General features: G+C 42.4%; 1 protein-coding gene across 1 annotated transcript; it reads left to right on the top strand.

The window, feature by feature from the left end:
• Nucleotides 1–7,142: 7,142 nt before the first annotated feature.
• Nucleotides 7,143–10,044, top strand: LOC147885644 (pyruvate dehydrogenase E1 component subunit alpha-3, chloroplastic-like). Its single transcript, XM_087396395.1, has 3 exons — nt 7,143–7,879; nt 8,360–9,140; nt 9,368–10,044. Exons 1-3 carry the CDS (start codon nt 7,670–7,672, stop codon nt 9,643–9,645), a joined length of 1,269 nt encoding a protein of 422 aa, XP_087252521.1. The 5' UTR covers nt 7,143–7,669; the 3' UTR covers nt 9,646–10,044.
• The last annotated feature ends 3,911 nt before the right edge of the window (nt 10,045–13,955 follow it).

Raw genomic sequence — 13,955 nt, 5'->3', positions numbered from 1 at the left:
TCATGATTTATCTATGATGTGTGCGGGTGTGCACAGTGGACACGCGAATGCATGCGCAGAAGCATAGATGTTGCAGTTCTGTAGATGCGACCAGTATAAGTAGAAGAGTCGCCAGCCAGAATACACGTAAGAGCCACAAGCAAAAAGCAGGCCGACTAGAAGCGCAGAAGCAGGGAGGTTTTGCAGCCGTAGAGACAAGGAAGGCACGCAGTTTGAAGGTGCAAAAGTAGAGAACTGCACATGGAAGAGGTCGCAGAGCCGCACCCAGACGTAGGAGTAACAAGTTTAACACCACTAGCTGTGGAGATTTCGATCCCAGCAGCCACACCATTTCTGTTAGCCAGAAAAGAAATCAGGACAAGAGGCTAGACACTAAGCATGGCGATGCTCAAGGGCCATAGAGGAAAGAAGATTTGAGGGAAAAATGTTATCATGGGAGGGAAAATGGGATTAGAAGGGGAGGGAATGAAGAGGGAGACTATGGCACAAGGGGAAAGGGAGAGGGGGAAGAGAAGCATGTACATGATGGGAGGAGGAATGTAAAGATGGAGACATCAAGGGAAGAGGACCATGCTTTATTTGAAAGAAAGGATGAGAGGGAAATATCAAAGTAGTAGCTAGGTGGCTTTACAAGAATGAGCGTGTCTCATCAAGGAATAGCCCCCTCCTTTTATAGCCAAGAGAGGGGGTCTCTCCCAATAAATGCATCATCCCACATGCATGGTGTGTGTGGAAAAGTCTCTCATGTGGGCTAGGCGGTTACACACTCTCAATTGTGTGCGACAACCCTTTGCCTCATTTTTCCACATAAATCAAGCCCCATACCTCAAGTCTATGATACTCCCTTGAACTCTTCCCAATTTTATAATATGTTCAAACCTCTAGGAGGACAAGTGGAGGGTTGGCACAAGGAATCTTGCCACCTCATCCTACTTTCCTCATTATTTAACTTGCTCTCTTGGACCTTCTATATCTCCCCCATATGGGCCTATCCTATATGGAGGGAATAACCCAATATAATATCCATCTCCACCTATTTTATATTACTTCTCCCATGGACTTTGAGCCATATCTCACTAAATGCAGCCTAGGTAGAGGGGTGGCATGGAGGAGCCATGCCACCTTACATTTTATAATATTACTACCATGGATTATGTACATCACACCTTATGGGTCCTCTTACGTGGAAGGGTGGCACATGGTCATGCCCTGCCACCTCAACCTTGGGCCCTATGCACACCATATTTTATTATACTATTGCCACACATACAAACACACACACATATTAATGCCTTTTTCCTTAGACAAATTTATCCATAAGAGTGCATGTGTGCATCCACTAGCAGTCATATGGTTGTGTGTGTGTGTAGAAGAGGCACACTTAGTGCCATAGACCATGACACAGGTGATGATGTAATTCAAAGGCCCCCACATGGGGTGGTGCCTATGATTGTGGAGTTCCTATGATTTAGGAGCTACCTCCTTTGATGTAGGAGAGGTGCCATTGATTTAGGCCACCCTCTCTCCATTTCTATAAAAGAGAAACTTCCCTCTCACAATGTATAGAACACCCATTTGAATATCTCATGTGTTCTGACTCACCTCCATGATGAAGCTCTCCTCTCTCCCCAAGTTCCAACAATATCATGTCATGTAATTGAGCTGGGTTGTAGGTCACAAAGAAGATTCTACTAAAGAGGAACCATGGAGACTTTTCCAACATTGTTGATGTTGCAATTGATGTGCACAACATGTTGAGCAATTCTTCGTATGTGTTGTTTGGAGCAAATTGTTGAACGCACTTAATAATGTCTGTGTTAAGCTCATTATGGTCATTAAATGCTTTAGTTTTATTAAGATCAAATTTGTGCAGCTGCGTTGCAAAGTGTATACTCATAGTGAACAAGATTTTATGCTTGCAACTCCAATGTTTATGAAAGTAACACACCAAAGACTTGATGAAAACCAAGGGTCTTGCTAAGCAAATTGTTTCCAAAAGTCAATTTAAGGCACACAAATCTTCTTTATTGCAATAACAAGGCAAGGGTAGTATATCAAAAGCTTTGTGGGCAAGACAAAACAAAATGAGGACGTGAATTCCTCTCCCACACAATCAAAACTAACAAACTGAAACCACAAAATTGTTTTCAATGCTATCACTCAGCATCAAAGTTTATGATGTATCCAAAACTATTTACAGTAAAGTAACTGGTGGGCTTAAGCTCTAGAAGCATTGAACGGACACATATGATGTTGTTGTCATAGAGAGTGCTATGAATGGAACTTCTAGGCATAACACAGCATCAACATGTGAGCCTTTGATTTGTACTACAATATCCGAGCCATCTTCCAAAAGAATTCTGCCCTTCAGAGATGCTGTGCACATAACTTCATGTGGCGAATCACATGTGAAGCAAAAAGGCTTGGCTGGATCTTTGCTAACGTGGCTTTAGAGCATACAGAGCAAATGTAATGTACTAGTTGACCATTTAAAGTAGTGAAATGTAAAATACTATGCACCTGCCAAGAAATTAATATGGATTAGGGTGTGAAGCAAAAGAATACAATGGCATTCACAAAAACAAATCAAATATTACCGTTCGACCATATCCTAGTCCAAAGACTTGGTTGATGAAGACTTGTTGTAGTTCCTCCCTTTGATTGTCTTTGGGAACATCTCCCAAGATTGTGAATTCAAAGACACACAATGAATCATGAGCATGCATATATGAGACGTTTCTGAGAGTGTGCATGGCTATGCCATTGTAATGGAATTCTTGAACACTCCTACGCTCGTTTACAAAGGTCAACTACTCAAACAAAATATATTAGCAAAGTAAAGTGGCATTAATTTCTTTAGGAGGAACTTAGCAAGAAAGAACACACAAGTGCCAATGAACAACTAGAAGTAGTTCAATGAACTTATGACTACTCTATCTTCGTTTGTGAGGTCCATCCATAATAATAATTTGATCATTGGAGCCACCCTTTGAGTCAACCTTGATCATGATGAAGGCAATCGTCCCAGCTACACTAGAAATATTGCTTGAACCAGACTTTATAGTCGACAAAGCCCATGGAAAATATAATGCAACAGTTGTCTCTAGAAGAAATGCAATAGTACCCTCAAAAGGCTCCCCACGAATCACTGCAGTGGTGGCATTGATGTGTAGAGAGTAGCTAGCTGTCCCACCCTCCCCAATGGTAGCTAAGTCACTCCCTCAATGCGATAGAAATAGTCAAGCTCTAGGTACTCTCTATATTGTTCTACAAATGCATGAGGAACAACAAGAGTTATGGTATCACAGTTGCGATAATTAGTTAGATCGGCATGAATGCATTTGGGGTAATTTGGATTTCGTGCTCTAAATATGCCATACTTAGCTAATAGCTTGCACTCAAAGGCAAAACGATGTCGTATGAACTCAGATAGTAGGTCTATAGATAGTGTGGGAAGTGAGTTTTCTTTGGCAACAAAGTTTTGACCCAAGGGCACAATGGGACCAGCACTATATTGGCTACTATGTAGAGGTGTATTGGATAGCCTTTCTTTGATTAGTCGGCTTGACGTTACATCATCGTGCAAGTCTATTTTCATGCATGACCTTTTCGATGCTGGAAATGTCCCAAAAAAATTACAGTAAGAAGCTGTTCTGAAACTCCACTATGAAGATAATTGCTTTCAAATTATATGATGCAATAATTAAATAAAATTTTGAAGTACGTCATTTACGTCTTAAGATTAAAAATTAAGCAACATAACAAGAGAATTAATTAAGCAACATTGCCAATATTCCAAAGACAGTCAATAATTCACGCATTGCACGACTAAGCCTAAAGAAACAAATATCAAGTGTCACACATGTTTGTCTTATTTCATAGTACTTGGAAGCGGCACTACATCACATGAAAATTGCAGAAAACCATGACTGCATTAGCTTGTAACAAGCAGACTATACTAAAATTTGGTAAACATCATGCGCATCCCGAAGCGATTACAATATTGTTAATACATGACAACAACCATTGTGCTTGGTACAATAAGCAGATAAGTGAGGATTTTTAAAGAAGTACCCTGCAAGTGGAATGTAAAGAGTGACTAGCTATACACAATTCCAGAAAAGGAAAAGACTGCTAGTGAAATTGGTAGAACAGAGAGTTTAAAACGGGACGAGCTAAGAAAAAATCCAAAAGAGACACTATACCTACTTCGTATGCAAACTTGACAGCACCCTGGAACGACCTCTTCAATGTTCCCTTCTCCTTCTTGGTCTTCGCAACTTTGTGCCGATCTCTTCTCACATGTGTAGACAAAGGAACTCTAGTTTGGACCTCCAATTGCATTCATAGAGTGTAGAGGACGGAAGTACATAGGGGAAGCTGTGGCAAACACCCAAATTCAAAACAACGTGCAACGAAAATGCAAACGCCCCCAAGATTTATATTATATGCAAAGTAGCTACCAAAAATATAGACCTTCAATACTGTGATTGCCAGTGAAGCAAGCTCCTTCCTTCATCAGACGCTTTCCCAACCACACTTCCATACGCTTAGCCATTTGAACAGGATCAGAGAAGGGTGTTGCATCAAATACACTGAAATCACTAATCCACTTGGAAGCAAAGAAATAAAAACAAAACGAGATGATCACGGGGACCAGAATTACCCACCACTCTCATGAATTTCTTGCATCATGTCGGTTAGGCTATTTCTATTAGATTCCTCACAATCACTGATGCACAAGTGCGAACTGTCGAATTCTTCCTTCACTGTGACCAAACTTTCATCAACTTCTTCCTTCACTGTGACCAAGCTTCCTTCGTCGGGCAAATCCGTCATACGAAAATCAAAATCGTCTACTTCCTCCTTCACTTGAACCAACAAATCTCCACTTGCACAATCACAAACAAGTTTGTGAACTAAATATCATGTAGAATATTTGGACGAAGTTCATAATGTTACCCCCGCCTACAATTAAACCAGTATGACGAATCCTACCGATTGTGTCTTCGACCTTTTCTTCAGCAATCGGTATATTACCACACTCCAAAAACTTCTCAAATTTTGCAAGCAAATAAACAGAAAGCTGTAACACACTCTGCACTCAAACATTTATCTGAAGGAAGGAAGCAGAAGATGAAGTTGACACACAAAGTATATACCTTTGTAAGACTAGAATAAGTCCAATCATACAAATTTAGATTTTTTGTTGTTCTAAAGATAAAAAATCTACACAGAAAATAAAAGAGAAAATGAACGAGAAGAAAAAAGAGGTAAACAAAAACTTTTATGAAAAACAAAAAGGAAGACGTACTTAGCAAGCAAAGCAACACTTACGTCGTCATTAGTGCCCAAGCATAAGCACCTATATTGGGTTTCTAAAGACCCGTGGAGTCTCTTGGGCAAACCTAGTGCTTACTAAAATACGTCAAATAAACAAAAAAGAAAGAAAACAAAAAATATAGAAGAAAGGAAGCAGGTGACTAAGCAAAAATAAACAAGCAAGTCAAGAAACAAAATCTTTCAAAAAACAGGAATCTCTCTCTCTCTCTCTCTCTCTCTCTCTCTCTCTCTCTCTCTCACTCTCACTCTCACTCTTATTTAAAACATAAAAAACTAAAAGGCCCTTTACAGTTATGTATTGTTTCTACAAAGAGGCAAAAATACATTTCTAACTTAGAAAGCACAAGCATACTCAAACAAACTCTCTTTTGAAACTAAAAGAAAAACGGGCTATTCAGCTCCCTGCTTTTTGTTTTCAGCTTATGTACAATCATTCTAAACATACCTAAGGTCGAAACACCATAGATAAAAGACTTCCTATCTAAGATTGTGCGAACTTTTTTCATTATTTTCCTTGGACACACAAAGTACCCTCTTCAAACTTCATGCTATCACTGTCCATGGATTCTGAAGGGATAATTGGATTGCCATTACAAGGATACGCAAGAGATTCGTGAAGATCAGAAGCATATTTTGAGGCAACGTAAGAAGTGCACAAGGAGCAGAGATTAACAATTCGAAGGGAAGGACTCCCTTTTATATATCTGGTCATGGAGAGCATCGTGAATTAGCCCTTCCAAACTCGAACGCAGAAAGTTCACCACCATGCATCATTCGGAGTTCCAAGGGATGCCGGCAGGTCCAAACCTCTACCAACACATGTATCTCGTCCACCTCGATTGCGCAAACACCTAATAGACATAGAAATACATCCAAGATTGCTGGCAGAACCAACCAACGATCGACACCTCCGATCAGACAAGCAGTAAAGAACCACCAGAATCGGTATCCTCCCGCCCTCATCGCGTTCATGGCCTCTGAGCTACATGAAAGGTTGCAAAACCTTCGAGTTTGATTGGCTGTTTCACGTCTGACCTGCATCAACACACCTCCGATCGGACAAGCAGACAAGAACCACCACAATCGCTATGCTCCCGCTCTCATCGCGTTCACCACCACTGAGCTGCATGGAGGGCTAGCTCCTTTGCGTGCTCTTTGGGTGGTCAGAAGACGCACAATGCGCGTCTGCAGCTTCTTTCCTGATTGGCGGAGAACTACCACATGTGGTAGCCAGTCCACATGCAGCGACAAGAGGAAAATTCATCTCACGTGGATGCCACCGTGGCACGCTTCACGACATAAAAAATAACACGTGGCATCAAGAACCGACATACCCGAAGGCGGAGGTTGGCAGCCAAGCACGCACTTGTTCCCTGCGTGGACAGCTAATCCCCAGTGTACACGGGCCACCAGGCCAGCCCCAGACAGGAAATTAATCATCTTTAACAAAGGAGACCAATTCGGGAAGGCCAAAAAATGTTGGATGTTCATTGTTGATGCTCCATTGGCTTACTTGTATTGGAGAGCGAGTACTATGGTTCACCTCTGCCGAAAAATTCGCTGCGAAGATCATCGGGGGCTGTCGGGGGGAGCAGTCCTCGAGAGCAATGGGAACGGGCAGCAGGGATTGATCTGAGGAGCAATCCGTGGTGAGAGCAAGAATGGGTTTGACGTGGCAGGGAGAGCAAGAAAGGGGACAAATGGGGTGTGGGTGGGAAAGGGGACAAATGGGGTGTGGGTGGGAAGGTGGGTGGCGATGGGTGATGGAGGGGAAGTTGGAGAGATCCAAGACAGGCGGGAAGGAAGAGGATGGACATTGGAGATGACGTTGGAAGTTGGGAAGGAGAGGAATTGGACAAATGCAAGGTGAGAAAGATGCGGCAGCTCCAGAGCAGAGCGCTCCTGATGCAGAGCCGAGGAAGAGGATGGGGCATTAGAGATGGCGGAGGAAGTTGGGATGGAGAGGAATTGGACAAATGGATGGTGGCTGGGAAGAAGATGCGCGAGCTCCAGAGCGCTAGAGGAGAGCTTCTGATGCAGAGGCGAGCCGATGAATGCATAAATTCCTTCTCGTTTCGTTTCTACTCTGCATCGGAGGCAGAGGAAGCAGGAGAGGGATGGGCTGCAGGGATGAGGGGATGGGTGGCGATGGAGGGGAGGGGAGAGATGGCGAGGAGATGCAAGGCAGGAGATGGCTTTGGAAGTTGGGAATTCGACAAATGCATGGCTGGGAAAATCCGCCACCTCCAAAGCTCACAGCTCTTGATGCATTTTTCCCATAAATGCTTACATTCCTCTGCATTCTCATCAGTCTCCAAGCTCCTCCATGGCTTCCCTCGCCTCCCTCTCCCTCCCCTCCCGCTCCCTCCTCCCCTCCCCCCCCTTCCCCCTCCTCCTCCCTTCCTCTAAGTCCTCTTTCTCTGGCCTCTCCCTCCGCCTCCCCCCCCCCCTTGCTGCCTCCTCTCCTGCCGCCGGCTTCGCTTTCGCCTCCACCTCTGAGCTCGTCGCGGAGAAACCCAAAATCAAGCAGCCTTTGGTACACATATCTTGTTGCATCATCTGTGTCTTTGAATGGCTTTTGCAGCGACTTGAGAGAGAACCCAGAATTGAGAGAGATCCCAGAGAACCGCGAGAGGGATAGAAGCGTTTGCAAAGAAGGTCTAAGAATTGAGGAGAAACGGGCGTTAAGCTTGTATTTAATCCTTTAGCCCCTTTTTGTTGGCGATCTTCCTTTGGAGTCGTTTCCTCTGCCTCGGGTGTTTTCAACGTTTAAAAATCCTGATTCATAAGCTACGATCTTTTGAAGTCTATTGTTTACACCAGTTCCTTCACTGTCAATATGCCTGTTCATTGGACGGCACATCTTTCCGTCACACGGGCCTTGCAGCTTAGTTTGGCGCTATGAATAACCACAGTTCATGGTTTTCTTTATTATCAAAGTTTTAAAGCACGTACACAGGTACTTCCGATGCTCCTAATACTGAGGTGACTGTTTTGTTGTAATGCTTACATCTAGGACCTTACTAAAGAGGAAGGGCTGATTCTTTATGAGGACATGGTACTGGGAAGGAGCTTTGAGGATATGTGCGCTCAGATGTATTACAGGGGAAAAATGTTTGGATTTGTACATCTATACAATGGGCAAGAAGCTGTGTCCACTGGCTTTATTAAATCTTTGAAAGACACTGATTATATTTGTAGTACATATAGAGACCATGTTCATGCTTTAAGCAAAGGGGTTCCTGCTCGAGCAGTGATGAGCGAGTTGTTTGGGAAAGCTACTGGTTGTTGCCGGGGTCAGGGTGGATCTATGCACATGTTCTCAAAGGAGCATAGAATGCTTGGGGGCTTTGCTTTTATCGGTGAGGGAATCCCTGTGGCCACAGGGGCTGCATTTACCACAAAATATGAAAGGGAGGTGCTGAAAAATGATAAAGCTGATGCTGTTACTGTAGCATTCTTTGGAGATGGCACCTGTAATAATGGCCAATTCTTTGAGTGCTTGAACATGGCTGCTCTGTGGAAGTTGCCAATCATATTTGTTGTAGAGAATAATCTTTGGGCAATAGGTATGTCACATGTGAGGGCCACTTCTGTACCAGAGATATGGCAGAAAGGGCCCGCTTTTGGAATGCCTGGAGTTCATGTTGATGGGATGGATGTTTTGAAGGTTAGAGAGGTTGCCCAGGAAGCTATCCTGAGAGCCAGACGAGGAGATGGACCAACTCTCGTGGAATGTGAAACCTACCGGTTCAGAGGGCATTCTCTTGCTGATCCCGATGAGCTTCGTAAACCTGGTAAGCTTCTCATTGAGTGTGATCCTGACTTGTTTCCCATCCAGCAAACAACTATTGAAATGTGACCTTTTGATTCCTTGCCTTTTCCCCTTTCTCACTCTGGGTGCCAACCTCACCAAGCAAGCCAAGTTTGAGTCGGACTTTTGGGCAGGTGTTTATGTATTGGAAGAAAGCTATTTTGTCGAAGTCCCACGTTCATACATAAATTTTTTCCCTTTATTGTGCAGCTGAAAAGGCACACTATGCTGCAAGGGATCCAATTGCAGCCCTGAAAAAGTACCTTCTGGAAAGTGCACTTGCCAATGAAGATGACCTGAAGGCCATTCATAGTAAAATTGATGCTACTGTGGAAGATGCCGTTGACTTTGCAGATGCAAGTCCTCTCCCGCCAAGAAGCCAACTTTTGGAGAATGTGTTTGCAGATCCTAAAGGTTTTGGTATTGGACCAGATGGAAAATACAGATGTGAGGACCCAGGGTTCACAGCAGGGACAGCTCAAGTTTAAACTCATTATTAACCCTTGTTGGTTGAATTGAGAGGTGTAGACCTTGTGCTTCAGGATGCCCAATGGACTTTCGTTCGTTGAGTTCCGGACATGAAGAAATCGTTCCTGAACGGTTTGATGAAACTGCTGGGAGAAGCTGCAGGTGGTTAATTGGTGTCTGAAACAGGCGGCAAGCACTCATAATTATAGTCTCTGCCTATCTGGTTTATCATGTTTGCCCTATGTATATTATCATTTGGACATATATATTGAGTGAGCATGCAAGGCTCTTGGGCAACCTAGTTTGATAGAAGGAACCCCTGCAATAATTGTGGGGAGCTGTAAATCAAATATCTGATGCACACTCCTAGTCTGGTATTAAGCTTCTCATTGGAATGAGATTTACTTGTATTAGTATTAAAGTCTTTGTGGTACAGTAACAGGAAATGTTTTTTTTTCAATCTATGACTCTTAACTGTGGTGCAATACGGTTTTGGTTAGCTGTGGTCCTCAGACTTCATGAAAATTGCCTAGTTGAAGGGATACCTTAAATTGGAGGAAATAATCTAATCCCCTGAAATAGGATAGGGGACCAAAGCCTGAAGGAGCTTTCCTTTAACGAAATACGGTAGTGGACCAAGAGCGGAAGAATCTTTGTTTTATCAATAGCGTTCATGGTTGCTAGGTATGTCAGGTACGAACGGTAGGTTGGAGAATGTGTGTGCGCTGGCACTCGCTCTGTGCCTCCGTGCGTGTGTGTAGTTTCACAAAAAGGTGTGTGTATGTGTGTTTATGTATCTATGTACTCCATAAGAGATACAAATTAATGTTTAGTACACACTATACAGTTTTATAGTGATAAGATAGTTGGTAGCTGAGACTAGATTAGCACACAACTAGGTTAGCACACTACATCCAGCACCAGTCTCTAGAAACGTGGCTGTCCACACTGTGCACTTCAATGTGCTGCTGTCCTGACTTCACTCTTGAATGCAGCACTGCTTGTTGCTGCCTGCTTACTTATAGCCTAACGCTGCAGCCTGCTGGATTATACAGCCTTGCACTGTCAATGTTTGCATGTGTTGCAATTTGCAGGGCTGCAAGGAATTGCCCGAGCACAAGAGGGTTTTGTGGGCTGTGGGCAGCCAAGGATGAAGTAGATTTGGCAGACAACAAAAGGTGGGGGGAAAAAATGTACCTAAAGACTCTTAATCTTTAGCTATGCGACCTGAACCAACGGTAATAGCCTTAAAGACTCTTCTCAGTCTTTTGCAGTTGTAGCAGAAATAGACACATTTTTTGAGTGTCTTTTGCTTAAACTCGTTTAGTCATACCATTGCCAAAGTTCTATGTTCTATTTATCCATGTTAAGAAAAGTGGTATATTCTAGAATTTAACATCTTAAAAGCAATTTGGTTCAAGACATTAGCCGTCACATATCCAAACACACACCCTTCAAAGGCAATAATTGGGTAGGATGTTTTGGTTGGATAATTAGCCCTAGTGAAGGATGAATAACACGTGACATGAATTAGTATTCTTGGAAATGGAAAATTTTAGGTCAAGCTTTGTGGCATGGTAGTGGAGAACGGAATATCTTGTATTGCAGCAAACTAGGGCATCACGTATGTTAGAAATGGCAAAGTGGGAAGCTGTAACACTGGGTGACTATGGTTGACACCTTTGAAACATTTGATATAAGACAAGTGGGAATTATCTACTCAAATAAACTACGTGTCCGTTTAGAGGTACACAAGCACTTCATCTTAGAAATACTAGTAGTATGATTATATGACATAATATATTAACATTCTTGAAAGGTATTCAAGGTGATTATGTATGCTATATTAAGCACAAACAAGAAGGATTTCAATGATCTCAAATTGGTTTGATCACGTATGCTATATTAAGCACGAAAGGGAAGGATCTCAGAGATCTCAAATTGGTTCTACTCCTTCCAAGTCTCTAAGAACGTCAATCCTATAGTCCACAGTTTTGTAATCCTTATCAAACCTGATGGATGGTCATGTGTTCAACTTTGTTTATCTAAGGATCAATATCTTTCATTCACCTAGAAATCATGGATTGCCAATTCAACAAAAATATGATGAAGCACAAAAAAGAAGGATTTCAATGATTTGAAATTGGTCTTCACTCAACGTCTTCAAGTCTCTATCTATAGTTCATAGTTTTGTAATCCTTATCAAGCCTCATGGGATGCTTGTGTGTTGAACATTTTGAGTGAAGTCCATGAAGGCATTGCAGGAGGACACTTCCAAGGGGAAGCCACAGCAAGAAAAGTTCTCCTCGCAGGCTACTGGTGGCCAACACTGTGGGCAGATGCCTATGAATATGTAAAAGGCTGTGATGTATGCCAACGGACTATTAAACCACAACACAAAGACTTCAATCCCCTAACACCAGTTGTTGCACAAAAACCATTTGAAAAATGGAAGATTGACTATGTGGGTCCCATACATCCAGCAGCAAAAGGAACATAGGCACGCTACATCAATGTGGCCACTGATTACTTTACAAAATGGGCTGAAGCTAAAGCAGTCAGAAAAGCAGATGCCAGAAGCACATCAAGATTCTTATACAAGAATATGATCACCCGATTCAGATGCCCCATTGAAATTGTGTCGGATAGAGGCACACATTTTGTCAATGGGGTTAGAAGAGGTTCTAGGGTTAGAAGGAGGTTCCAAGGTTTAGAAGGAGTCCAGGGTTAGAAGGAGGATCCAAGGTTCAGGATAGAGTACATGGTGGAGAACTCGTCTCCCTCGTAGATCATGGAGTTTAAGGGTTGAGGAACAAAGGGTTTAGGGGGGGCATAGGAGTGGGAGAGGAAGGTCTAAGAGCATGGGGGAAAGAAGAGAGAGGAGGGAGGAGGAGGAGGGAGGAGGAGGAGAGAGGAGGAGGAGGAGGAGGAGGCGGAAGGAGGAGGAAGGAGGAGGAGAGGGAGAGGATGGGTTGCAAGGTCGGAGGCGAGGGGAGGAGTTGCAAGGTTAGGACATTCTTTGACATGGAGTGCAAAGAAGCATGGACACTTGAGACAAATTCTTGGAATACCAAAGTAGACTCAACACAATGCCCCAAAGAGTGTGGGCTTCATTCCATTATGGGGTATTATACAAGTTGGAGAGCTTCTCTCTCTACATGTAGGAATTGTAACACATTCTCTCTCTACATATAGAAGTCGTATGTAGAAGTTGTAACACAAAGTTGTGACACATTCTCTTTCTACATGTAGAAGTCGTATGTAGTTGTAACACAAAGTTGTAAAACATTCTCTTTCTACATGTAGAATTTAACACATTCTCTTTTTACATTAGAAGTCATATGTAGAAGTTGTAATGCAAAGTTGTAACACATTCTCTTTCTACATAAGTCCATGTTGGCAGAGAGTCAACAACGTGTGTCAAGATCACCTAGGGACTATCACATCTTCTTGCTTATAGAAATTTTGAATGTCATTACTAAGATCTACATGGGGTCCAATCTCCTTACAGTTGACCGCTTTGATACATATCCAAATGTGTGATTTATAAGGATCATATGTGACTAATTCTAAACCATTTCAAAGTCTCTTCTTCACTGTATATGCTAGGTATCCTTTTCCTTGGGTGTCTCTAATGGTTGCCAAATAGACTAGACATCATAGGCTTAATATCTAGAACATGGCATGCATCATGTTCCCAAGAAAAATAAAATTTGCATCTATGGTCACATAATCTAATATTTCCCCTTTGTGGCATGAATATCGTTCAAAGTTGTAGAATACAATCTCAGCCAAAGAGTCTAAGAGAACTTCTTTGCATTGTGGATGCTAGACACATAGCCACAAAACATTGGTGAACATGTTAAAGAGGAGATTGCACAAAATATATCATTGCAAATCCCAAAAATGGAAACTATCTCTTCAATGTCTTGCATCAATGGGGCTAGGATGATTGTCTCCATGTATCCTATGACAAACTCAAGATCTTAGGTCTACCAAGATAAATTTAGTGAGGTAAATTTATGTGTCTTTCATTCAACAATTCTTCAAGTTATGGTTTGTGTCATGGTTACAATGGGAGAACTGGAATAAACAGTGTGTGAATGTAACAGGGATGCAAGAAAGACACAATTACAAAGTTGTTGTTGGGTGAGAGGAAGGTAGGATAGAATAAGTCCTTCGTGAAACAAGCAAGCCTTTCTAAAAGTGGATGGAAAAGGAGTCCACAAAGGAGGTGACTTTGATTAGGAGTCATTGGAGTGGAAGCAACTCGAAAGAGGCAACCATTTCTTTAACAAATGTATGATGGATCATCTACAAGTAAGAGTTT

This window comes from Dipteris shenzhenensis, chromosome 25 (genome assembly GCF_047967505.1).
Source record: "Dipteris shenzhenensis isolate YYH24624 ecotype China chromosome 25, Dip_SZ_1.0, whole genome shotgun sequence".
Lineage (NCBI taxonomy): Eukaryota > Viridiplantae > Streptophyta > Polypodiopsida > Gleicheniales > Dipteridaceae > Dipteris > Dipteris shenzhenensis.
This window is presented reverse-complemented; position numbering and strand designations above follow the sequence as displayed.